The sequence below is a fragment of the Callorhinus ursinus genome, unplaced genomic scaffold, assembly GCF_003265705.2.
Source record: "Callorhinus ursinus isolate GAN/ISIS: 27379988/994484 unplaced genomic scaffold, GSC_fseal_2.0 scaffold40, whole genome shotgun sequence".
Lineage (NCBI taxonomy): Eukaryota > Metazoa > Chordata > Mammalia > Carnivora > Otariidae > Callorhinus > Callorhinus ursinus.
Genome location: NW_027397102.1, coordinates 11,760,419 through 11,786,291, shown reverse-complemented (window position 1 = coordinate 11,786,291; position 25,873 = coordinate 11,760,419). Strand labels below are relative to the sequence as shown.

At 36.9% G+C, this 25,873-nt stretch overlaps 1 protein-coding gene across 5 annotated transcripts in view; it reads left to right on the top strand.

Annotated features, from left to right (window-relative positions):
* Nucleotides 1-25,873, top strand: part of CHM (CHM Rab escort protein) — a 208,851-nt gene that overhangs the window by 124,899 nt on the left and 58,079 nt on the right. For all 5 annotated transcript variants that reach the window (XR_012374805.1, XM_025878809.2, XM_025878733.2 and 2 more), the window contains exons 10-12: nucleotides 14,529-14,633; nucleotides 15,210-15,273; nucleotides 22,516-22,612. Coding sequence is in view for 4 of the 5 variants with exons in the window: in XM_025878809.2 (XP_025734594.1) it covers nucleotides 14,529-14,633; nucleotides 15,210-15,273; nucleotides 22,516-22,612 (266 nt within the window). In the remaining variant the exon portion in view is untranslated. The remainder of the gene's footprint in view (nucleotides 1-14,528; nucleotides 14,634-15,209; nucleotides 15,274-22,515; nucleotides 22,613-25,873) is intronic.

The following is a 25,873-nucleotide window of genomic DNA, read 5'->3' as shown; positions in this document are numbered from 1 at the left end:
GCTATCCAGTTTCCCCAGTACCATTTGTTAAAGATACTGTCTTTTTTCCATTGGGTATTCTTTCCTGCTTTGTTGAAGATTACTTGACCACATAGTTGTGGGTTCATTTCTGGGTTTTCTATTATGTTCTATTGATTTATGTGTCTGTTTTTGTGCCATTTTCATGTTGTCTTGATCACTATAGCTTTGTAATATAACTTGAATACTGCAGTTGTAATGCTCCAGCTTGCTTTTCTTTTACAAGATTGCTTTGGCTATTTGGGGTCTTTTGTGGTTCCATACAAATTTGAGGGTTCTTTGTTGTAACTCTGAAAAATGCTGTTGGTATTTTGATAGGGATTGCATTAAATGTGTAGGTTGCTTTGGATAATAAAGATATTTTAACAATATTTGTTCTTCCAATCCATGAGCATGGAATGTTATTCCATTTCTTTGTGTCATCTTCAATTGCTTTCATAAATGTTACATAGTTTTCAGAGTACAGATCTTTTACCTCTTTGTTTATGTTTATTCCTAGGTATCTTATGGTTTTTGGTGATATTGTAAATGGGATCAATTCCTTGATTTCTCTTTCTGCTGCTTCATTATTGGTGTATAGAAATGCAACAGATTTCTTTTTGTTGATTTTCTATTCGTGTATCATTTCTAGCAATTTTTTGGTGGAATCTTTTGGGTTTTCTATATATATATATATATATATATATATATATATATATAGTATCATGTCATCTGCAAATAGTGAAAGTTTGACTTCCTCCTTGCTGATTTGGATGGCTTTTGTTTCTTTTTGCTGTTTGCTGAAACTAGGACTTCCAGTACTATGTTGAGTAGCAGTGGTGAGAGTGGACATCCCTGTCTTGTCCCTGACCATAGAAGAAAAGCTCTGTTTTTCCCCATTAAGGAAGATATTAGCTGTGGGTTTTTCGTATATGGCCTTTATTATGTTGAAGTATGTTCCCTCTATCCTATTTTGTTGAGGGTTTTTATCATGTTGTACTTTGTCAAATGCCTTTTCTGCATCTATTGAAAGGATTCTTACCCTTTTATTAATGTGGTGTATCATGTTGATTGATTAGCAAATATTGAACTGCCCTTGGAGCACAGGAATAAATTCCACTTGATCGTAGTGAATGATTCTTTTAATGTACTGTCGATTTGCTAGTATTTTGTTGAGAATTTTTTTTAATCTATGTTCATGAGGGATATTGGCCTATAGTTTTCTTTATTCTAAAGTTTACTTTATTTGTGGAGTCTTAGTCTGGTATTGGAATCAGTGTAGTGCTAGCCTCATAGAATGAATTTGGAAGTTTTCCTTCCATTTCTAGTTCTTGGAGTGGTTTGAGAAGAATAGATATTAACTATTTTTTAAGTGTTTGATAGAATTCCGCTGGAAAGCCGTCTGGCCCTGGACTTTTGCTTATTGGGAGATTTTTGATTTTTTGGCCCTGACTCAGTTTCTTTGCTGGTTATTGGACTGTTCAAGTTTTCTATTTTTCTCTCTTCAGTTTTGGAAGTTTATATTTTTCTAGGAATTTATCTGTTTCTTCCAGGTTGTCCAATTTGTGGGTGTATAGTTTTTCATAATATTCTCTTATAATTGTTTATATTTCTGTGGTGTCAGTTGCTATTTTTCCTCTCTCATTTGTGATTTTATTTATTAAGCATATTATTATGCTTTCTCTTTTCTCTTTGATAAGTCTGGGGTTTATCAATTTTTAAAGTTTTTTCAAAGAACCAACTCCTGGTTTCATTTATCTGTTCTATTGTTTTTTTTAGTTTCTGTATCATTTATTTCTGCTCTAATCTTTAGTATTTCTCTTCTTCTGATGACTTTAGGCTTCATTTGTTGTTCTTTATCTAGCTCTGTTAAGTGTAAGATTAGGTTATTTGAGATTTTTCTTGCTTCTTGAGGTAGGTCTGTATTGCTGTATATTTCATTTCCCTCTTGTGACTGCTTTTGCTGCATCCCAAAGGTTTGGACCATTATGTTTTCATTTTCATTTGTTTCCATGTATTTTTTTTAAACTTCTTTAATTTCCTATTTGACCTATTCATTCTTTAGTACCCTTTAGCCTCCATGTATATGTGGTCTTTCCAAATTTTTTCTTATGGTTGACTTCAAGTTTCGTAGTGTTGTTATCATAATTATGCATGGTGTGTTACCTAGTATGCGATCTGTTCTGGAGACTCCCATGTGCACTCGAAAAGAATGTGTATTCTCCTGCTTTAGGATGAAATGTTCTGAATATATCTGTTAAGTCCATCTGGTCCAGTGTGTCATTCAAAGCCACTGTTCCCTTCTTAATTTTCTGCTTAATCTATCCATTGCTGTAAGTGGGGTGTTAAAGTCCCCTACTATTATTGTATTATTATCAGTGAGTTCCTTTATATTTGTTATTAGTTCTTTTATATATTTGAGTGCTCCCAAGTTGGGGGTGTAAATATTTACAGTTGTTAGATCTTCTTGTTGGATATTGCCCTTTATTATGATATAGTGCCCTTTTTCATCTCTTATTAAAATCTTTGGATTAAAGTCTCATTTGTCTGATAGAAGTATTGCTACTCTGGCTTTCTTTTTCCATTTGCATGAGAAATGTTTCTCCATCCCCTCACTTTCAATCTGCAGGTGTCTTTTAGGTATAAAATCCTGGCACCCTTTGTCTTTTGATTGGATCATTTAGTCCATTTACATTCAGAGTAATTATTGGTAGATATGAATTTAGTGCCATTTTATTATTTGTTTTGTCATTGTTTCTGGTGATTTTCTCTGTTCATGTATAGTTTTTTCATTTTTGGTCTTTCCTTCCCACTCAGTTCCCTTTAATATTTTTGCAGGGCTAGTTTAGTGGTCATGAACTCCTTTTGTTTTTGTTTGGGAAACTCTTTCTCTCTCCTATTCTGAATGATAGCCTTGCCGGATAGAGTATTCTTGGCTGCAGATTTTTCCCATTCCGCAGTTTTAATTTTTCATGTCCCTCTCTTCTAGCTTGACACGTTTGTGTGGAGAGATCTACAGCTAGCCTTATGGGTCTTCCTTTGTTTGTTAGGGACTTCTTTTGTCTTGTTGCTTTTAGGATTTTTTCTTTATCACCATATTTTGCAAATTTACCTATAATATATCTTGGTGTTGGCCTGCTTTTGTTGATTTTGATGGGAGTGCTCACTGTCTCCTGGATCTGGATGTCTGTTTCCTTCCCCAGATTAGGCAGGTTTTCAGCTGTCATTTCATCAAATAAACCTTCTGTCCTCTTTGCTCACTCTTCTCTTCTGGGACTCCTATGCTACAAATGCATTATGTTTAATGGAGCCACTGAGTTCCCTAAGTCTATTCTCATGATACATAATTCTTTTTTTTCTCTTTTGTTCAGTTTCATTATTTTCCATTATTCTGTCTTCCATTATCACTTTTTCGTTCCTGTGCTTCTTCCATGCTTGTGGTCATTATATCCTGTCTGTTTACAATCTCAGTTATTGCATTTTTTCATTCTAAGTGATTGTCTTTTATCTCTGTGGTAAGGGCCTCCCTGAAGTCTCATTCTTTTCTTGAGCCCAGTCAGTATCCTTATGATTATTGCTTTAAATTCTCCATGCAGGCATATTACTTTATGTGTTTCAAATAGATCTCTGGCTGTGACCTCTCTTGTTTCGTTTGGGATGAATTCCTCCATCTTGGCCTTTTGTCTAAGTCTCTGTCTTCTTTGTGTTAGAAAAGCCCATTTAAAAAAAAAAAAAAACACATCAAGAAAAGCCCATTTTGTGTCCTGCTCCTGAGAATAATGGCTTTATGAAGAAGAGGTCATAAAGTGTCCAGGACCTGGTGCTTCAGGGAGTATCTCTGGTGTGTGCTGGGTTTCACTCTGCTGCTGTGTTTTGGCTTTTCTGCAGAGGATCTCCTTGCCTCAAGTGGGGATTGTTTGGTCCTTGGGCAGAGTGTGGCAAGTTTTAACTAGGGGAGTGCTCTGGTCTGCTTGTTAAATGAGACCTGATGCTACTTCCTCTAGAACTGAAGCCATGCAGAACTCTCTGTTTGGGAAATGTGGTGTTTTCAAGGTTTTCTGCTGGTCTTCTGGGGAAGGGGCCTGCTGTGTTGGGACTTAGGGACACTTGCCTGAGAAAGTGGTACAAGCAGATTTCAAGGGGGTGGGACATGGTATAAATGGGTTAGTCTGACAGTGTTGGCACTGTGCTGTTGACTGAAGCTTGTTTATGCTGGGAGGCTGGGGAGGGAAATGGTGCCAGCCAGCTCCTTTATCCCCCAAGAGGGATCTCAGTGCTTATTGCTCTCAGAGAACCACTTTCAGAAGAGTATGTGTACCAAGCATTTTTTCAGATCACTGTTTTCATACTGTCTCTGGGTTGCTTGCTTGACTGGAGCAATGCACTGCACTTTGGGCTCTATCCCAGCCAAACATGCAGACTTTTATTTTTTTATTTTTTATTTTTTTAAGATTTTTATTTATTTATTTGACAAAGAGAGGCACAGTGAGAGAGGGACACAAGCAGGGGGAGTGGGAGAGGGAGAAGCAGGCTTCCCGCTGAGCAGGGAGCCCGACGTAGGGCTCGATCCTAGGACCCTGGGACCATGACCTCAGCCGAAGGCAGCCGCTTAATGACTGAGCCACCCAGGTGCCCCTGCAGACTTTTATTTTATTATTTATAAAATCGATTAATTAACATATATTATTAGTTTCAGAGGTAGAGTTTAGTGATTCATCAGTTGCATGTAACACCCAGTTTTCATTACATCAAATGCCCTCCTTAATGCTCATCACCCAGTTACCCCATCCCCCCAACCCACGTTCCCTCCAGCAACCCTCCGTTTGTTTCCTATAGTTAAGAGTCTCTTATGGTTTGTCTCCCTCTCTGATTTCATCTAATTTTATTTTTCCTTCCCTTCCCCTATGTTCATCTCTTTTGTTTCTTAAATTCCACATACAAGTGTAATCATATTTTTGTCTTTCTCTGACTGACTTAACTCACTTAGCATAGTACCCTCTAGGTCCATCCACATCATTGCAAATGGCAAGATTTCATTCTTTTTGATGGCTGAGTAATACTCCACTCTATATACCACCTGTTATCTATCCATTCATCTGTCGATGGACATCTGGGTTCTTTCCGTATTTTGCCTATTGTGGACATTAAGCATGCAGACTTTTAAAAGTCCAAACTTTAGGGAAGTGCCGTGGCAGGAGCCTGTTCTGGTCTTTTGGAGGAGGGTCTCGCGGTGTTGGGAGGCCTGCACATTTGACTGAGAAGGGCAGTTGCACAGAGCACAGAGGAATGGGATTTGGAGCAAGTAGGCTAAACAGCCAGTTGGGGGCAAGAAGCCCTTAGGAGGTATCTCTGCCTATGCTGCGGGGTGGTAGAGGGAAATGGTGACTACTGCCGGTTCACCACCCCCCCCACGCCCCCCACCCCCTGCCGGGAGAGGAGGAGAGGTGTCTCTGTGAATGCTGCCTGTCACATAGGTGCTCCAAGAAGAGAGAACAGTCTCCCCTTGGGCCTTAGGTGATCCTCAGATGAGCTATCTGCCCTCAGGTTGTTTACCTGTCATCTCTCCAGGGCAGTGCCCTCAGGGCTCTTATCACAGCCAGTCCAGAAGTCCTCTAAAACTGCAGTCTTTGAGCCCAGTTGGTTGCAAAAACTCACAAAAATCAGCCCCTCTCATTTTCCCAGCCAGTGGCTTTGGGGAAGTGTTCTCCTTGTGAGTTTCTCTCTGTGCTCCTTTCTCTTACCTTTCTGTGCAACCAGGGCTTCCTCCCTTCCACAGCACCTGTGATCCATTTCTACCCCAAACCACGTCTCTGGACTTCCTGCCTTTCTGGAGTGGCCTCTTCTCTCCCTGTAGTTGTGGAGTTTATTCTTTCAGTCCTCAGGTCAATTTCTTGTGCATTCAGAATGATTTGATAGTTATCTAGTTATGTTCGAGGGAAGAGAGAAGCCTAGGTTCCTTCTTTTTTTTTTTAAGATTTTATTTATTTATTCATGAGAGAGAGAGAGAGGCAGAGGGAGAAGCAGGCTCCCAAGGAGGAGGGACCCCAGTGCGGGACTCGATCCCAGGACTCCAGGATCCTGACCTGAGCCGAAGGCAGACGCTTAACCATCCAAGCCACAGGCGCCCAGGAAGCCGAGGTTCCTTCTGCTAAGTCACAGACAAGCTCCTCTCCTGAATTTTAAATAGCGGACATACTGCTACTTATTTAACATTTTGTTTTATGTCTTCATGGAAAGACCTCAAACATAACAATTATTGCCCAATAACTCCTAAGGCATTCATGGTCAGGTAGCCCTTGAATGAGAGAAGACCTGGAACTCCATCACTGCTGTGAATGACAGTGAGCAAGTCACTTTTCTCTGGGCCAGTTCCTTTATCTGTAAGATGAGTTAGATGGACTCTCCAGTAATCATTTAGTTTCCTCCCATATATAACGTGCTTTGACTGTGTTAATAAAAGTACTTAGAAAGTACTTAGTTTTTCCTTAACATTTATAAATAAATTATCCCAACATGATTTATAAGCTTAAATATAGACCATTCTTACATACTAGGTAATCTTCAGTCCCAGTGAGAAATCAAAAAAAACTTCTATGGATATAAATGAAATAGCAAAACGTCTACTTAGACCATCATTTTATTAGACCTCCAGTTTTCCAATGAATATTTTTTTTTATTGTCCATCTTGGTTGTTTAAGATACAGCCATTTTGGATTCTGCTTGTGATTCTCTTACTTGAACATTTATTCCAAGCCACAATTATTTACCTCCTTAAGAATAGAACAATTTTTAAATTTGACCTACATTCATAGTATTCATGATATCTCCAGTAGTCTCACGATAGTGTATTGCTTAAGTGATCTTTAAAAGTTTTAAGAGACCACCAATACTTAAACATTTTAAATTCATACCTTCACTAATAATTACCAAATTTATAATAATTTTTTGCCTTTTTAATAAGAATCCCATTTTGTTAAGTCAAACAGTCTCTATAAATATTTAAAGCTAGCATTGATTAAAGTTGACTCAGGCTAATTCATCTTTCCCAAACACTGCTTTCATGTTCAAAATCAAATACTTAAGAGAGCTACCGATAATAGTGTTGCAGGATTACAGGGTTCTTGTCTCACAGAGTTGAAGAGTGAATCTCGTGGACGCAAACGGTTGAAGTGAAGTGAAAGTTTATTAAGTGAAAGTGAGAGCAGAAAGGAAAGAAAACTCTCTAGAGTGTGAGGGGGCCTGAATGGATTGCCACTGAGGGCTTTTAGTGGCAGTCTTTTATTGAGAACTGACTGGGAAGCTTGTTTCCTTGAGATTTCTTGTGCCGTCTTGGTTTGTTCCCTTATCTCTTGTTCAGCTCCTTCTCAGTGTCTCCACCTGCCAGGAATAGTTTTAGAGCCTAGTCAGGGGAGTCAGGGGCCTCCTATCTCTCCTGCCTATACCTTAACCCCTTCCCTATTTATGAGACAGGACCTGTGGGCAGAAAGAGCTATACTGGGATTGTGAGGAGTGACTATATTTTTTAATTAGTGGGGGCTAGGGATAGCACAGGTCTCCAAGGAATCCGGAAGCAAGGCTATCAGGACTTTGAGGGGCCAGCCGCTGCCAAGATAAGGTTACTTTGAAACATGAAGGCACTAAGGCAGCCATGAGTTCATTGAGGAAGATCATGCTCTGAATGTTTCAGGTACCTATCAGTGGGCTGCAAGCTGTAAGGAGATTTTAATTTAAGTTACATTTCTTTTGCCTTTGTTTCCCACATCAATAGAAGTTAATTTGTCAGGACTTGAATATAAAGTGAGGCATAGTTTTTTTAGGGAAAAAATCTTGAACTTATATTTAGACATATCCAGCATACATTTCTTTTTAAGGAACCCAGCTTGACTTAAACTTTAAATTGTTTATTTTAAGTGTAATTAGAACATTAATAAAGAAATCAGCAATGATTTGCATTTGTCTCCTTATGGTCTTAGATTGCTCTGTTTTTCTGTGTGGAACACTTGGCATTCCCTTTGGTGTAGCAAAGAACTATTCATGCTTGAGTTCTAAGGTCTAAGTTTATTTCCTGATTCCACAGACTAGATCAGAACCCTCTGCTGGCCCCCTGAGCCAGGTCCCCTTGTATGATTGTAAATTCCGTGTAAGAAAAGGCAGGATCTCATGACTGTATGTCCAGAAACAAAGCAGGTTCATATCACCCATTATACTCAGTGGCTGTGTGTTAAATGAATGAATGAATCTTAAAAAACTGTTGATAATCTTCTGGTGATTTCTTTTCACCATCCATTGAGTAAAGCTGTAGAAGCATAAACGATCATAGCATTGAATTCAATGTGGTGATTACACATCGATGTATTGTACAAACTTTGGAAAGAAGAAATATAGAATATTAACCATACTTACTTTCAGTTAGGTCTTATTTTTCATTTTTGTTTAGTTTGCTTTTCCTGAGAGCCACATTGACTGTGCTTTCTTTGCTATATTATCCATTGGCTCCGCTTTTCAATTTTCAGAGGACAGATATCAACAATTCTTTTCTATACCCTGTCACTAAATTCTAATACTGGACCCCTCTGTTGACTGTTTCTAGAAACACTGAATGCTCTTGTTGAGCAGCTTTCTTTTTCTTCGCAGCTGTGCTGTGTAAAACTCCTATAAAGCAGATTTGTCCATTTAGCAATATAGTATTTGATACTGGGGTAGGGTATGGATGACCTTGGACTAGATATGTCTGTAACCAGTAGTCTGAATCTAATTACTTCAGCTGCTGTTCTTTTGTTCTTTTATACTTCAGCTGTCTCACTTGCTAGAATTCCTGCTCTAAGTATTTCTTAGAAATATCTTTTTTTCTGATGTCAGGAATAACTATACCTTTTCCAGATACTTGGAAGTTAGTAATGAATAGTATGTTAGAGCATGTGGGGTGACTGATCTTACTACCATTAGTCATTGTAGAAAAATTGCTGAATTTCTGATTTTAGCATGTCTCATTTGCAAAATGGTAGTGATAATATTCTATACATTTAACCTCCAGCAACCTCCATCCTCCATGCTAGTTGCTATGGGAATAACGGGATGAATAAAACATGTACCTTGCCTTCATGTACAAAGAGAGCAATAAACAGAGCAGTCTCTAAAGTCATATAGACCTGGAACTATATCCTGGCTTCCCCACTTACTAACTGAATGGACTTTAAAAATTGGTTAACCTCCCTGTGCTCCAGTTTCTGTATAAAGTAACTACCTTATTTGGTTATTATGATTATTAACAAATAAAGCAGGTAGAACCATTTGTTACACATAGTAAGAGCTCAGTACCTGTTAGCTAGTTGCAATTGTTAATGTAATTGGATACTTTGGAATCCCATGGAGGAGATATATCCTGAAGATCCTTCTTTGCCGAAGGAAGCTAAGGACTTTGGACTGTAATCAGTGGTGGTTTTAAGTGGGTATATAACACGATTAGATTTGCTAGTTTAAGTTACCAATTCTGGCAGTGATTTGGAAGAAACACTTTGATGATAAGATATTCTTTTACCTCCTAAATCAGAGATTCTGAATCTTTGGTTTTGTCTCCACACTGTTCACATGCACGGAATACTTCCATTGTCTATCCATCCATTAGCCATCGGTGCAGCAAGTATTAGTTGTTTTCAATGTCTCATGCACTAGGAATATAGCCGAGAACAAGACAATCATGGTCTTTGTTTGCATGGAGCTTAGAGTCTACTGGGGGACATTAAAGAAAAATAAATTAATGAGATAGTTACACATTGAGATCTTTTCATTATGCAGATCTAGCTCTGTCCCTCCCTGTGTAAAAAGCTTCAGTGGCTTTGTATCACTTCCGAATAAAGTGTAAGGCCCTTTTACATGACATGTGAGGCTCTGGAATCTGGCCTCTGCCTGCCTTTCTAAGCTCATCTCTCCTCCCTCCCTGCTTCCATTTTATTGTCATTTAACACTGAACTGTATGTGGTTCCCTGTACTTTTCTCATTTGCCTTTGTACCCCTGCAAATGCTGCCCTTCTACCTGAAATGTTCTTCTTATTTGCCTGCTTAACTAATTTTCATCCTTTAAAAGCAGCTAATGTTACCACTTTGTCTGAGGAGCATTCCCTGATACTCCACCTTTACCCCCTAAGTTTAGTTAGATACCTTCCTTTAGTACTCTCATGATGTCCTGTCCTCATTTTTTATCCCTGGACTTGGGTATTATCTTACAGTTGCCTGTGTCTGCATCTTCATTATATTGGGAGCTTCTTAAGGATAGGATATTTTTATTCTTATATCTTAGAACAGTGCTTGGCACATGATTGTTATGTCGTCATTTACATCAAACAAATGAGCTACTGACTTGCTAGCAGTCCATTATCTTATTAGACTAAACACAAGTCTAAGGCAGTATAGTAGAGATGAAGAAAAGAAGCTAGTTTCAAGAAATCTTTATAAGGTAGAATCAAAATTGAGTAGCAGATTAGATATGGGAAGAAAGTTTCTAAGCTAGGGAAGCTAACTGCTGGTCATGTCATTACATGAGATAGGTATTCCAAGGGGGGAAACAGGTAAGGAGTCATGATGAACTCAGTTTGGGGTATGGTAGGTTTATTTATTTTATAAAAAGATTTTATTCATTTGAGACAGAGAGATAGAGAGAGCACGAGCAGGGGGAGAGGCAGAGGGAGAGGGAGAAGCAGACTACCCACTGAGTCGGAAGCTTGATGTGGGGCTCGATCCCAGGACCCCGAGACCTTGACCTGAGCCAAAGGCAGACACTTAACCATCTGAGCCACGCAGGTGCCCCAGGGGTATGCTAGGTTTAAAAAGGGTTTGGAGTCTATCCAAAAACACATTGAGAAACACAGAAAGAAACAGATAAGACACAGTTAAAAATATGGATACAGAGCTTGGGATTGGTCAGAACACAGAACCATAGATTTGGAGTTATCTATCTGTTAATGTATTTGAAACTATTGGAGTGGATTTTTACCCAAGAAAAATGAATGATAAGCATTTTGGAATCGTTTTATTGAAGAGGTGACATTTGAACTAATGTGTTTTAAAAAGCATAGAAGGGCATAGTGAACAGAGAAAATTATTTTGTTTCCTTCAATGATTGGGGATCTTCTAATTTTCTTAATGTATTTTTTCTTTTATTATTTCATATGATTGCTGCATTTCTTGTCATACAGTTAGTTGGGATAGTCTGAAAATCATAGACATTGGATACTTGTTATAATGTTATATTTCTTTTCTGGGCCAAATTCCAGATAAAGAGTTTTCATCTTGCTGAGCATTTTCTTCCTTATCATTTTGCTGTATATGTCCTCATGTCATTGAACCAAGAATTGAATAACTTGTGATTTTTGATTTGGAAAACTCACCTCTAGAAATGTTCTGTCTGGCCTCAGTGATTCTTATGATCAGCCTGGTCCTTGGGTCTCTGTAATTGAGAACTATATCGTGTTCCTCCTCAGTTTACTATTTATGAAGCTCAGCAAGGCCCTCAACTAAATCCAGAATATTGTTAATCTTTAATGGCTTCCTCAGGTTTATGTGGAAGGGTGTTTTAATGTCTCTGGCAGTACTGTTTCATTGTGCTGTTTTCCATTACTTAAGTGTCATCTAATTTTTTATATTAATCTTTTAATACAAAGTCTAAGTCTCGGTCCCAAATTAATATTCCTTTCTTCATTTTTCTCCTAATTAGGCCTAATATATGATAGTAAGTCAAGTATCTGGGGGGAAAACAAACCTTATTCCTTGCTTAAACATGTGTTGGTTTGAACAGCCTTGCTCAGGCCTAGAGCCTTAGTACTTCAGAGTGAGACTAGCAGGTGAGTTGTTACCATCATCTACCAGATTGGGCATATGTGACCATCACATCAATTTCTGCAGAAATCACCTTTTTTTTTTTTTTTTTGTAGCAATAGCTCTTGACTTTTCTCTACCTAGCACAGCCTAAAACTACAACAGTAACAGTGGCATGCTCGACAATGATTTTTCTCTGGGATTTGGGAGTTTATCAGAATCTCCAGGGGTACTTAAAATTTGAAAAAGTCCCCCAGGTGTGATTCTGATTTGCTCCCTCTTCCTCCTCCTCCTTCTACTCCTCCTCCTCCTCTGAGAATCACTGTTTCATCTAGAAGCTTCAGCATAAGTAGGCACATTTATTGGTATATTGACCTATATACTCCGTAATCCTCCTACACCCTTACCTCCCTTTTGAGTGGTACCAGTAGTTTTTTCTAATACCATAACTTCTGAAACCAGTTTCTACCTGTCACCAAGGGTGTAGCTACCACCAAAGCAGCCCTGTTAGTGTTTGGAAGCCTACAAAACAAGGTCTCCAGTAGCTTGAGGGCCAGGTTTAATGGTGTGGTTTATTTAAATGGGAGTCCTTTGCGAAGACTTAGACTAAGAGTCCAGGATTTATACTAACACCACTCCCCCCCACCACCAATTTTATTCCAACATTTTATGATGAAAATTTCAAATCTACACCAATGTTGAAAGAATTCCGGGATGAATTTTTGTATATCCACAACCCAGATTCTACAATTAACATCTTAATATATTGCTTGCTTAATCATGTTTCTACCCTATTTATTCCTCTATTCATCTGTTCACCTTTCTTAAGAATTTCGCAGTAAATTCCAGATATCAATACAATTTCCCCTAAATACCTTGGCATTCCTATCATTAAGAGTTTAATATTTATTTATAGCCTTTCCTTTTGAAGTAAAATTTACATAGTGAAGTGCCCAAATCTTAAGTGCTCAGTAGCTGAGTTTTGATAAATGATAAATCTGAATAACCCAAATCCCTATCAAGATATAGATTATAACACCCTCTTTTTTCTGCCCAGATTATTCCCTCTTGACTTCTATAGTTTCTGACTTAAAGGTAAGAAAAAGGCTTGTCAGTGTTTCCAGGACAAATAGGGATCAGTGTTTAATGATGGATCAGCAGATTTCTCTTCTCCATTGCCTAAAGTACCTTGTGTTTTAAATTGTATGTGAATGTATTAAAACAGGATACTGAGTAAGTAACTTATCTTTTCAGTTTTTAAATAATTATTTTGGAAAATACTATAGGTATAAATACCTTATATCTGTTCAGTTAAGTATTTTATAAGGCAAAAGCTCTAGTTTAATGAAATGTGAGGACATACGCATAGAAACAACTGGGGAAGAGAAAGGAATTGGAGGTGAGATGGGAAAGAAATCACATAAATAAATGTAATATAGCATGTATTAATATGTGGCTAATTGATTAAAATATGTATTATGTATATCTAACATCATGAGGTATCTATCACAGTCCTGACAACAGTGGCATGTCATTTATTCAAGAATAAACATATCATAATCTGCCTTTAGGAAATACACATTAAATTTCCCTTACTGTCAGTCTTGGGTGTTCATCATTTTGTTTTATGCCTGGTAAATATCTCTTAATTGGCTTATTTTTAGAGTGATGTAGCATATTTTAATTTATATCCGTATATTTAAAATATGGTATAAGTTTGAAATTATTTACTTGCATTTTATGAGGAGTAACATACAAATGTATTTCTAATAAAATAATTCTGATCCCAAAAGGAGAAGCTGTGACAAAAGTAAATTGTGATATTTTCATAATAAAAAGCCATGCAGCCATTTGCATATCATTCCTGAGATATTACATACTGGCTTTGTCAGTACTGGTAAGTCCATTTCAAGGATGTTGCCCTTAGTCCATTAGTTTGGATAATGAGCCTATAAAGTACATTTATAACTTGTGGCACTGCAAGGAGATGGATTCTAATTTTCATCCTTTTATCTAGACACATTGAAAGAAGGTCAATGGAGGGTTCTGTATGAATCATTGTCCCAACACATATCACGTGACAGAGACCTGATAATGTCCATGCATAAGTGTTTTCCTTATTTAGAAATAGCACTTGAAAGAAATCTTTTTTTGATCATTCTTTGAAGTAAAGTAGAAACATTAAAAGAAGCTTTATCCCTCTTTTTTTGTTTGTTTAAAGCGTTATCACATGTGTGACCAGATAGCTATTCTTGAACAAAAGAGAAAGCAACACTTAACAAAAATAAAAAGGCTTTAGTGACTTTTACAGACTGTGAATGATATAACAAGATATTTAATCAACTTTTCTCTCCTTTTCTTAGATCTGTTAAGGGGACAAAAGGCTTTTCTAAACAAAAGAAAAGCTTCTTATATTCCTAAACATTAGAAAGCTTATGCTTATACTGTAATACTTACACTAACATTATTCTTATTAATGGTATTCAAAATAAATATTTAAATTCTATTCTATGTTTATAGTTTAAAGATTTCAAAGAAGCAACAAGAATATATATTCTGTAATTTAGTGTCAGTTTTATGTCAAAATGTGAAATTGTATACTATTTTAAATTGTCTTCTAAGAAATTGGTTTCAGATTCAGAATTGTAGCTGATTATGTTTATTTTTCAGTTGTGTAATCATTAATGAGAACTTTTTTGCTATGTTTATTTTCTTTGTAGATGTAAAGCAATCATAGATCAGTTTGGTCAGAGAATAATCTCTAAGCATTTCCTTGTGGAGGACAGTTACTTTTCTGAGAACACATGCTCACATGTACAATACCGGTAAGGCACCCCTCCACCCACTGTCCAGGGGAAGGTGAAACATTGGAAAATTTATCTGTGTGATTATATTGATACTCCTCTATGACTGTGTTCTTCAAGTTAGATGCAAATGTGTACCAAACCAAAGATAGATCCAATATATCCACTGAGTCTGGTTGTAGGGGAGTCCAGTCTAATTTTGACTCCTTTGTATCACCTGGGGTTGGTCTGCACGTCACATATCCTCCTTTCCTTTTTTTTAATTAAGATTTTATTTATTTATTTGAGAGAGAGAAAGAGCACGAGCGGGGTGGGGGCAGAGGGAGAGGGAGAAGCAGACTCCCCGCCGTGTAGGGAGCCCCGTGCAAGATCATGACCTGAGCTGAAGGCAGACTCTTAACCAACTGAGCCACCTAGATGCCCCCACAATATTCTCCCTTCAGTGAGCCAAGAATAGATTAAAGCAGAGTTTGACTTGGCTTGAGGAGGCAACACTTTTATCATGACTTAAATCTTTGAAATATGGTAGTTATATAACTATAAATGAAACTTATTTGTGGAATCTGAATCACTGATTAACTGTTCTGTGCATTACAGGCAGATCTCCAGGTCAGTCCTGATTACAGATAGATCTGTACTAAAAATGGATTCAGATCAACAGGTAATTTTAGTCCTGTACTTTTTAATAAATGTTGCTAACCTAATCTACATGGTATTATGTATAAATTAATATTGGTGAAATAAAATGTATTAAGCCATATGTGCTAATGTATTTAATGCATTTTTTAAAAAATACATAATGTCAGTTCTGTAATAATTTTGGTTTCTTAAAGATTTCCTTCCAGCAGGACAAATAATTACATCTTATATAATATTTTTATTCTATGGAAATTGGACTAAATCCTAATTTTTGAGTTATTCTATGTAATTGAAAATATATTGTTATGGGGAAAAAAAGAGAATCCCCAGGGAATACATTTAAAACTCTTGAAGGAAAGGCTTTATGGTAACCAACCCTAGAACAGTGGTGGTAAGCTTACCATTAGGCCTGGTGTGAATGAGTACCGCACACATTTCTGGTTCTAATGTTTCCTCATCACCATTGTTCCTTTCAGTACTCTCTTCCTTCTCCTCACTGCCAATTCTATAGGAATGTCTTTATGCCTATGGTTTTTCCTCAGTCTGAACTCTTAAATTCCAAGAAGTATGCCCCTTCTTCTGATTACACAGTGACTGATAAAATCAGTTTACTTAGTATGACTCTCAGACCTTTTCTATATGCTACTGCTAAAAATAGGTTCCAAACATTCCTTAAGTTAGAAGCTTTCTGATATATAAAACAAATGTTTGCTATGCATATGAGCATAAATACTTTAATTAATAAATACTGAATGATTATTCAGTAAACAATGAGTGTCTTTTACATGCCATCCAGTGTGCTGAGATCTGAAGACAGTGCTAACCATGATAGCATCTCTGCCCTTATAGCTTGCAGTCTGGAAGATACAGATATAGACAGATAAATAGTAGCTATTTAAGTTAAGCATGGCAAGTGTGAGCAAGGACTGGTATAGCAGCTATTGTAATGCTCATCACACTGTCCTATAATTACCAGTTAACTTGTCTGTATCTTCCAGTAAACTATAAGCTTTGTGAGTATGTTGAAGAATGACAGGGAGGCATTAAAGTGAAGAGAGAAAATAGAGACAATTCTGTAGAAGCTGAGCTGCAAAGAGTAGGAAAGAGGAAGTGATTCCTGAAGAGATGTGGAAGTGAAGAGGGCTTTTCTTTTCTTTAAAAGATTGTGTATATTTCAGCTGATGCTGGAGATAGTAGAGAGGGAAGGAAAGGTTGAAGATATGCTGGAGAAAAGGAAGACAATGCAGCAAGGTCCAGGTAAAGGCTGGGGAGGATGGGATTCAGAGAACAGGTAAAAAGCATTGCCCTTAGATGGGATGTGAGGCATCTTGAAATAAGAGGGTGAATGCAGGACTGTTTGTAGGTCTCGGGAGTTCCCATCTGATAGGATCCATTCACTTTTTTTTTTTTAAGATTTTATTTATTTATTTGAGAGTGAGCGAGAGAGAGAGCACGAGCAGGGGAGGGGCAGAGGGAGAGGGAGAAGCAGACTACCTGCTGAGCAGGGAGCCTGACTCAGGGCTCCGTCCCAAGACCCTGGGATTAGGACCCGAGCCAAAGGCAGACACTTAACTGACTGAGCCACCCTGGAGCCCCTCCATTTACTCTTTAAATTACAAAGTGAGGTCATCTCCTGACAGTGAGGGTATAAGAGTGCTTAACAGGTCACAGCTCAAGGAAGGATATACAGTAATAACTGTGAGGAGTTGGAGAATGACCTATCTCATGGTCAGATGGCTGCACAGCATCAGTGGCCCAGTTGAGTCTGGAGGTTATGGGTATACAGTAGCATTAATCTGCCCCTATCCTTTCAGCTCTTCCATTCTCTTACCCTCACCCAGTCTGCTCATTGATCTGTTAAGAGACCTACAGTTCCTTGTCCCCTCTTTCTCCTCCCAGTTTACCAGCTTCCTTCTGCCCTCTTCCTTTTCCATGTCCTAGACCCCATGGTTTATCTTCTGAACTGCCCTTCCCCCAATACCTTCAATTCCCATGTAGCCACGCTCTACTGCACCCACAGAGGAAAATCCTGTACCTGGATGAGGCTATAATCTACATCTGGATTACAGAGGGATACTTGAGAAAACCACACAACCAGACAGATTGGCACAGCCACAGAGCTGGAGTTGCCAACCTCATTCATCTGGACCCTCTGCCTACTACCAGTTAGTTTTTCCACTGGCCTCAGATAGCTCCCTCTCCCTTTCCCCTCATTGCCTCATCCAAATCTTTACTATTTTACCCACCCTTCTCTCTGTTAGCTCTTTCACCTCACCCCCTGCTTCACCAAGAAAAGCAAGGCCACCTACTAAGCACAGTGACCCTGGAGCCCCTACCCCAGCACTCACAACTAATGCACAAGTACAGAGACTAATGAGGGGGCTCCCCTCCTTGTCCAAGGCCAGCAGCCCTTTTCACAAATGCTATTGGCTCTCGTGCACGTACGTATGTACGTACGTACACACACACACACACACCCCACCCACCCACCCACCCTGTATGCTTGCTCTCTCTCCTCTGTCTTCAGGCTTTCCCTGCTATTGGCACCTTCCCCTCAAACCTATACACATGTACTAGCATTTTCTGTTCCAAAACTAAAAAAGACAAAAACAAGAAACAAAAAAAATTATCCTTTGACTTTGCCCCCATCTCTAAATGTATCCCATCTCTCACCTGTTCTTGTCAGCATTTTTAAGACAGTATCTATACTTGCTGCCTCCATCCCCTTACCTCTCATTCATTTCTAGACCCAGCTTCTATCTCCACATTTCTACCACAATTTTTCTTGCTAAGTTTATTAATAACTTTATAATGGTCAGGACCACAGAACATTTTTTTGGTTTTTTTCTTTTTTGGTACATTTAGCAATGTTGATTATTCTCTTTTTTGACTTCCATGACACTGCTCTCCTGGTTCTCCTCATAACTCTGAATATTCCCTCTCTGCTTCTTTTGTGGGCTCTGTCCTCTTAAATGTTGGGGCTCCTCAGGGTTCTTGTTTCAGCCCACATTATCTCTTGTTCTGTGCACACTTGCTGCTTGATTCCATATACTCTCATGGTTCTAACTCTGCATAAATGTTGGTGACAGCCATTTCTATATCTCTCAGGAATGTTGGCCAAACTTCCTGCTGGACATCTATCTCAAAGGCCCCTCAAACTGAACATACTCTGAGCTGAACTCACCATCTTCCTTCTCAAAACTACTCATCCAGTGCTCCCTACCTTGATGAAAAGCATTGACATCCTTCCAACTAACAACAACTTCCTCCCATCTCTGGTATCTCCTGAGCCTCCAGGTCCTCTCATTGTACTTTCTAGAAGTTGCTACAATCTGCTTTTCCTTTTAGTCCTTATTCTCACTGCTCTGGTTTTGGACCTCATTTCTGCCTTCTAACTTGTTCTGCCTTTCATCTTGTCTCCTTCAGATCCATCCTCCACAGAGCTATCAGAGTGATCAGTCTAAAATATACATTTGGTATGCTTTTCTTTGTTTCCTGCATGGGTTTTTCCTCTTTTTAAATTTTTGAAGCATATATAATGAGACTTAAAAAGAGGAAAGAATAGGTATAAGTTTAGATAAATTTTATGAAAGTGGTATTAGAGGATTGAGGAAATTCCCTTTTGATGGCTTTTATTAATCTCTATGAGATTTAAGACAGTACCTTCTCAGTTCAGGACACAGAAGGTACTGGGGTAGGGGATTACTGACTATATTTAAATTTTTAAAAATTAGACATGATGGTTGTAGGAAACAAAAGAAATACAGGCATACCTCAGAGATATTGTGAGTAGTTCCAGACTACCGCAGTAAAGCGAATGTCACAGTAAAGCAAGTCAAATGATTTTTTTGGTTTCCCAGTGCATATAAAAGTTATGTTTACACTACACTGTAGTTTATTAAGTATGCAGTATAGCATTATGTATAAAAAAATGTACTTACCTTAATTAAATGCTTTATTTCTAAACACTGCTAACCATCTTCTGAGCTTTCAATGAATTCTAATCTTTTCTGCTCATGGAGGGTCTTTCCTTGATGTTGATGGCTGCTGACTGATCAGGGTGGTGGTTATTAAAGGTTTGGGTGACTATGACAATTTCTTAAAATAAGACAATAATCTTTTCTGCATCATTTAACTCTTCTTTCATGAGTGGTTTCTCTGGCATACAATGCTTTTGGATGGCATTTTACCCACAGGAGAAATTCTTTGAAAATTGGGAGTCAGTCCCATCAAAATCTGTTTTGTTTTATCAACTAAGTTTATGTCATATCTAAATTCTTGGTTGTCATTTCAACAATCTTCACAGCATCATTGTCAGAAGTAGATTCCATCTCAAGAAACACTTTTCTTTGCTCATCCATGAGAAGCAACTCCTCATTTATTAAAGTTTTATCATGAGATTGCAGCCATGTAGTCCTTTCTTCAAGCTTCACTTCTAATTCTAGTTGTCTTGCTATTTCCACCACATCTGCAGTTACTTCCTCCACTTAAGTCTTGAACCCGTCAAGGTCATTCCTGAGGGTTGGAACCAACTTCCTCCAAACTATTAATTTTGATATTACCTCTTCCCATTAATCATGAGTGTTCTCAATGGCATCTAGAATGGTGCATTCTTTGCAGAGGGTTTTCCAGTTACTTTGCCCAGATCCATCAGAGGAATCACAGTCTATGGCAAAGTCAAAATTACTCCTAGATCCATAAACTGCAGAAAGTATGTTGTGTTATCAGGCATGAGAACAACATTAATCTTGTACATCTTCATCAGAACTCTTGAGTGACCAGGTTCACTGTCAATGAGCATTCATATTTTAAAAGCAATCTTTTCTGAGCAGTAGGTCTCAACAGTGGGCTTAAAATACTCAGTAAACCATGTTGTGTCATCCAGGCTTTATTCCTTTTACAGAGCACAGGGAGAGTAGATTTAACATAATTCTTAAAGGCCCTAGGATTATTGTAATGGTAAATGAGCATTGGCTTCAACTTAAAGTCACCAGCTACATTAGCCTTTAAAGTCAGCCTGTCCTTTGAAACTTTGAAGCCAGGTCTTGACTTCTCTCTCGCTATGAAAGCCCTAGATGACATCTTCCAATAGAAGACTGTTTAATCTACCTGGAAAATTTGTACTTTACTGTAGCCACCTTCATGAATTATCTTAGCTACATTTTCTGGATGACTTGTTGAAGCTTCTATATCAGTATTTGCTATTTCACCTTGCACTTCTTTATGGAGATGGCTTCTTTCCTTAAACCTTGTGAACCAACCCTGGCTAGGCTTCAAACTTTTCTGTAACTTTCTCACCTCTCTCAGCCTTCATAGAATTAAAAAGAGTTAGGGCCTTGCTCTGGATTAGGTTTTGGCTTAGGGAATGTTTTAGCTTTATCTGTTTTGATCCAGATCTGTTTGATCCAGACCACTGAAACTTTCTCCGTGTCAGCAATATGGCTGTTTCCCTTTCTTATCATTCTCATGTTCACTGGAGTAGCACTTTTAATTTCCTTCAAGAAATTTTCCTCTGCATTTACAACTTGGCTAACTGGCACAAGATGCCTGGCTTTTGGCCTGTCTCAGCTTTCAATGCGCCTTTCTCACTAAGCTTAATTTTTTCTAGCTTTTGATTTAGAATGAGAGAGGTGTGACTCTTCCTTTCATTTGAGCACTTAGAGGCCATTATAGTGTTATTAATTTGCCTAATTTCAATATCATTGTGTCTCAGGGAATAGTGAGGCCCAAGGAGAGGGTAGAGACTGGGGAATGGTTGGTTGGTGGAACAGTCAGAGCACACAAAACATTTATCAATTAAATTTGCTATTCTATATGGGCACAGTTCATGGAGCCCCTAAACAATTACAATAGTAACATCAAAGATCACTGATCCCAGATCACCATAACAAATATAATAATGAAAAAGTTTGAAATATTGTGAGAATTACCGAAATGTGACATAGAGACATGAAGTAAGCAAAATCCTGTTGGAAAAAAACAATAGACTTGCTCAATGCAAGGTTGCCACAAACCTTCATTTGTTAAAAAAAAAAAAAAAAAAATGTAGTATTTGCAAAGTGCAGTAGAGTGAAGTGCAATAAAATGTGGTATGCCTGCACTTCCATGTTGGTGCAGTCCCTAAGATACCTTTCTGGTTATGCACATGTTTTTAGTTATAATCATTTGATAATTATTGTACAACATTAGATACATGTTTTAGTGGTTCCTCTCTCTTTAAGGTACAACATTTTGTATCATGGATAGCCAGTAGCAAAAGGGAGTTAAGAGGAATATGGAGAACACAGTTTTTGAGACATATTAAACCCCAAAATGGACTTATGAGGAATATGATAGTAGAATAGTCAGGGTTATTAAAAGAATTTCTGTTTTGAAAACTTGTAGGCATTTCCTATGTGGACTATCAATATGACATCACCAGTCAAAATCTAGGCATTTAGTGCCTACAGATAAAAGTATAAATAGGGCCTTACCTTTTGGCAAGTATTTTATATATGAGAGGGTATAGTTTCCTCAGATTGAAGATTATTGAGAATTCATATTGAAACTTTTGGTTTTATAGAGAAACATTGACCTGATGGTCATTTAAAGTTGTAAGTATAAAGCCATGTAATATATTAGTAGTGCCTATAGCATATCAGCATACTGCATATCAATAAACATTACTTAAAAATAATTTTCCACTTTACTCTAAATTCTGGGTTTCTAATTTTATTAATGGAGTCCTTAAATTAATTTGAAGACCTTTATTTTGAAACATTTTGGTATATGTTCAGCTGTACTTTGGTATATGTTGACCAATTACTTTGCTTATTTCAATATCTTTGGGATTTGTAACATTTTTAAATTTTAGTACTCTATATCTGCTTTCAGCCATTATGAATAATCAAACTTGATTTAATATGATCTGTTTTCAAATAGTGAAGTGTATATAATTCAGAAATAATAAGTCATAATTGAATCCTTTGAAAATAAATGAAGAATTAAATATTAAAGATATTTGAAATATTCATTGTCTATGAATTATATGAATGCAATGTATATGATATATAAGTATATAAAGCAGAAATTTGATGTTCGGACACATGTTCATGTTCCATGTTTCAAATTCTGTTCTAAATTAAACCCTTACAAGTTAAATTTTTTCAAACATCAGTGGAGTTTGAGAAAAGACACTCAGTTTGAAGGTAAACTGCACTCTAATGATAGAAGAATGAAAATAAGATCTACCAGCTATGTCTAATATTTTGTTTCCACTTTTTAGATTTCCATTTTGACAGTGCCAGGAGAGGAACCAGGAACTTTTGCTGTTCGAGTCATTGAGTTGTGTCCTTCAACAATGACATGCATGAAAGGCACATGTAAGCACAGTAGAATCTAGTCATCTTGTGTACTTGTTGAGGAAGTAAAGGGGGGCAGCCATTGATAAAGTTGCCTGGGTTCTGTTTATAGTTTTGCCATATATTTTTTTATTCACACTATTTGTTCACACGCTTTATGTTCATACAGTAAGTCATTTTATACCTTCCCCTTGCTTCTAATCATGTTTGTGGCTAACTCTTCATAGGCACAATTTATAAACCCTCCAGTGAAAGAATTTCTGTGACTTTCCAGTTCTTTCTGTAATTTTACTTAAGCTTATTAGGAATATACTTTCACAAAATTTATTTTCTCTACTGCTAGTTTTCTTCTTTGCTTTTCCTTAGAATTCTTAATCCAGTTTATGAACTTCTACCATATGTAAATCCTGTTTTTTTATGAGTCTAAAGTTAGGTACTACTTTATGTTCTTTTACCAATATGTATCAAAATTTCTGTCTCTAACACCGTCAGATACCATGCTTGTAGAATATATTTCTTAAAGGTGTTTCACTGAGTAGAAATCAGCAAGGATACATTGGGTATCATTATGCCTAGACCTAAACTGTGTACTGTAGTGATTACAAAAAGCAGAGGGTGGCATGCCTGATTTGAAATGTTCATAATCTTATTGCACATCTAATAGAACAAGACAGTATTAACTGTGTGCAGTGTATTCTGCTAGACATTTCAGGATAGGTAAAGATCAGTATGACAGAGGCCTGACCTTAGGGGACTCAATCTACTGGGACAGATAAGACAAACACAAAAGTAGCTGTAAGAGCCAGAATATGAAAGTACCACAAGATCAGTACCAAAAAACAGTGGACTGTAGATTCATAGGAGGGCAGCAACAATGTCATTAGCTAGATTTTTAAAATTCTGTAAATTTATATTGTTTTATTCAAACTGTTACATGAATTAGAAGCAGAAGACTAATCTGGTTTGGCATGGTCAATGAAAACATGACTATGTCTTCAAGTGTAGAACTTCTACTTACTAAAAGATGTCAGAAATGTAGTTAAACAGAGAATTGGGAGCTTGTTGCCAGCAGGAAGAGTGAAGAAAACTTGTCCCTTATTGCTGTAATCCTAAATTTCAGTTTGAAAAGTAGCTCACTGATGGTTTTCTACCTTATATAGTGATTTGTGAATTAAGTAAATTTTTACCATGACAGTTACCATTATTTTTCCCTATTACCTTAACTGGTTTTTTTTCATGTTTTTTTATCTGTGTTAGTATCTTAGATATAAAATAAAACTACACTCATCTTTGGTTTTCTAAATTACATTTATTTTATGTTAGTGAATATTTTTGTAAACTTTTTTTATAAATTTATTTTATTTTATTTTTCTGTGTGAAATATTTTTGTATGCCCAGTCTAATAATACATACTCACTATTGACAGTTTGAAAGATATAGAAAAAGTAAAATTACTATAATCCTTCTACCCATAGATGATAAACACTTGGTGTGTGTTTCTTTATCTTGTTTTTTATATGTGTATATATATATATTTCCATAAATACGCAATACTATTTTATATATTGTTTTATAATCTGCTTTTTAAAGACAATACAACAAAAATCTTTCTGCATGTCGATATTTTCAGTGATTGTGGGTATACCATTTTTATTTAATCCCATGCTGTTGAGATAAAGAGTTTTGGAAATTTTTACTACACAGTCCTATAAAAAAAAGCTTAATAAATATTTGTGAAATTCCATTATTTTTTAAAAACTTCTTTGGAATTATTGGGTCAACGTGTATAGTTTTTTTTTTATTTGCAGTTATAGATTCATAGATATTTGCAGAGATAGTACAGAGAAGTCCCATGTACCCTTCACCCAGTTTCTTCCAGTAGTTATATTTTACCAAATTATAGTACAATGTCAAAACCAGGAGTTTGACATTGTTCTAATGTGCATATGTGATTTTATCACATGTATAGATTCTTACGACCATCACCACAAGGATCCCTTGTATTGCCCATTTATAGCCATAGCTATATCCCTCCCTCCCCACACTAGCTACCTAATCCCTGGCAGCCACTAATCTGTTTTCTATCTCAGTAATTTTGTTATTTTGACAATGTCATATAGAATGAATCTTATAATAGGTAATCTTTTTTTCTTTTTTAATTTTTTTCTTTTTTTATTTAAAACAGTAGGTAATCTTTTGAGTTTTTGTTGTTTTTTTCTCAGTATAATTAAGATTCACCCAACTTGTTGCATGTATCAATTGTACATTCCTGTTTATTGCTGAGTAGTAGTCCATGATAAGCTGTACTTCTTTCTGGCCTCCATGGTTTCTAATGAGAAGTCTTCTGTTTGAATTGTTTTCCCCTGTAGGTAATGTGCTCCCTTCCGCCCAGGTTGCTTTCAAGATTTTTCTTAGTCTTTAATTTTGAAGTTTTAATATGATGTGTCTTGACATAGATTTCTTTGGAATTATTCTATTTGACATTTATGTAGCCTCTTGAATTTGCAGGTTTATATCTTTTGCCAAATTCAGGAAATGTTCATCCTTTTTTTCTCTGAATACTTTTCAGCCTTATCCTCTTTCTCCTCTTCTGGGACTCATGTGACATGAATATTAGAACTTTCATTATGGTTCCACATGTCTCTGAAGCTCTGTTCCTTTTTTTAATTCAAAAGTATTTATTATATGCAAACAATGAGTCATGGAACACTACATCAAAAACTAATGGTGACTTACATAACATAATGAAAAAAATATTTATTATACCTATTAAGAGGAATACATCATGCTGGGGACAATGGATTAGGCAAAGGAATATAACCAAAGGAGTAACAATAATAAGCTAGTACAGAGAGCAAGAAGAGCCCAAACTATGTGTGTTTCTGCTCATTTTTATGAAGAGCCCAAACTACATGTGTTTCAGTTCATTTTTATATAGGCTATTTTCTTTCATTTCGTATTGTATCATTTCCATGGTTCTACTTTCAGGGTCACTGATTCTTCCCTTTCTCCATTCCATTCTGTTGAACCCATCTACTGAGGGTTTTTTAAAATTTAATTATTGTATTTTCCAGTTTAAAAATTTCCATTTGGTTGCCCTTTAAATCTCCTATGTGCTGAGGCTTTCTCTTTCTTTCTGGAGATTGTCATTTCATTTGTTTCCAGCGGGTTTATAATTGCTCACTAATGCATTTTTATGATGGCTCCATTAAATCTTAACTCCAACAGCTGTGTCATGTTGGCATATGTTGATTGTCTTTTTTCAGTCAAGTTGAGGTTTTC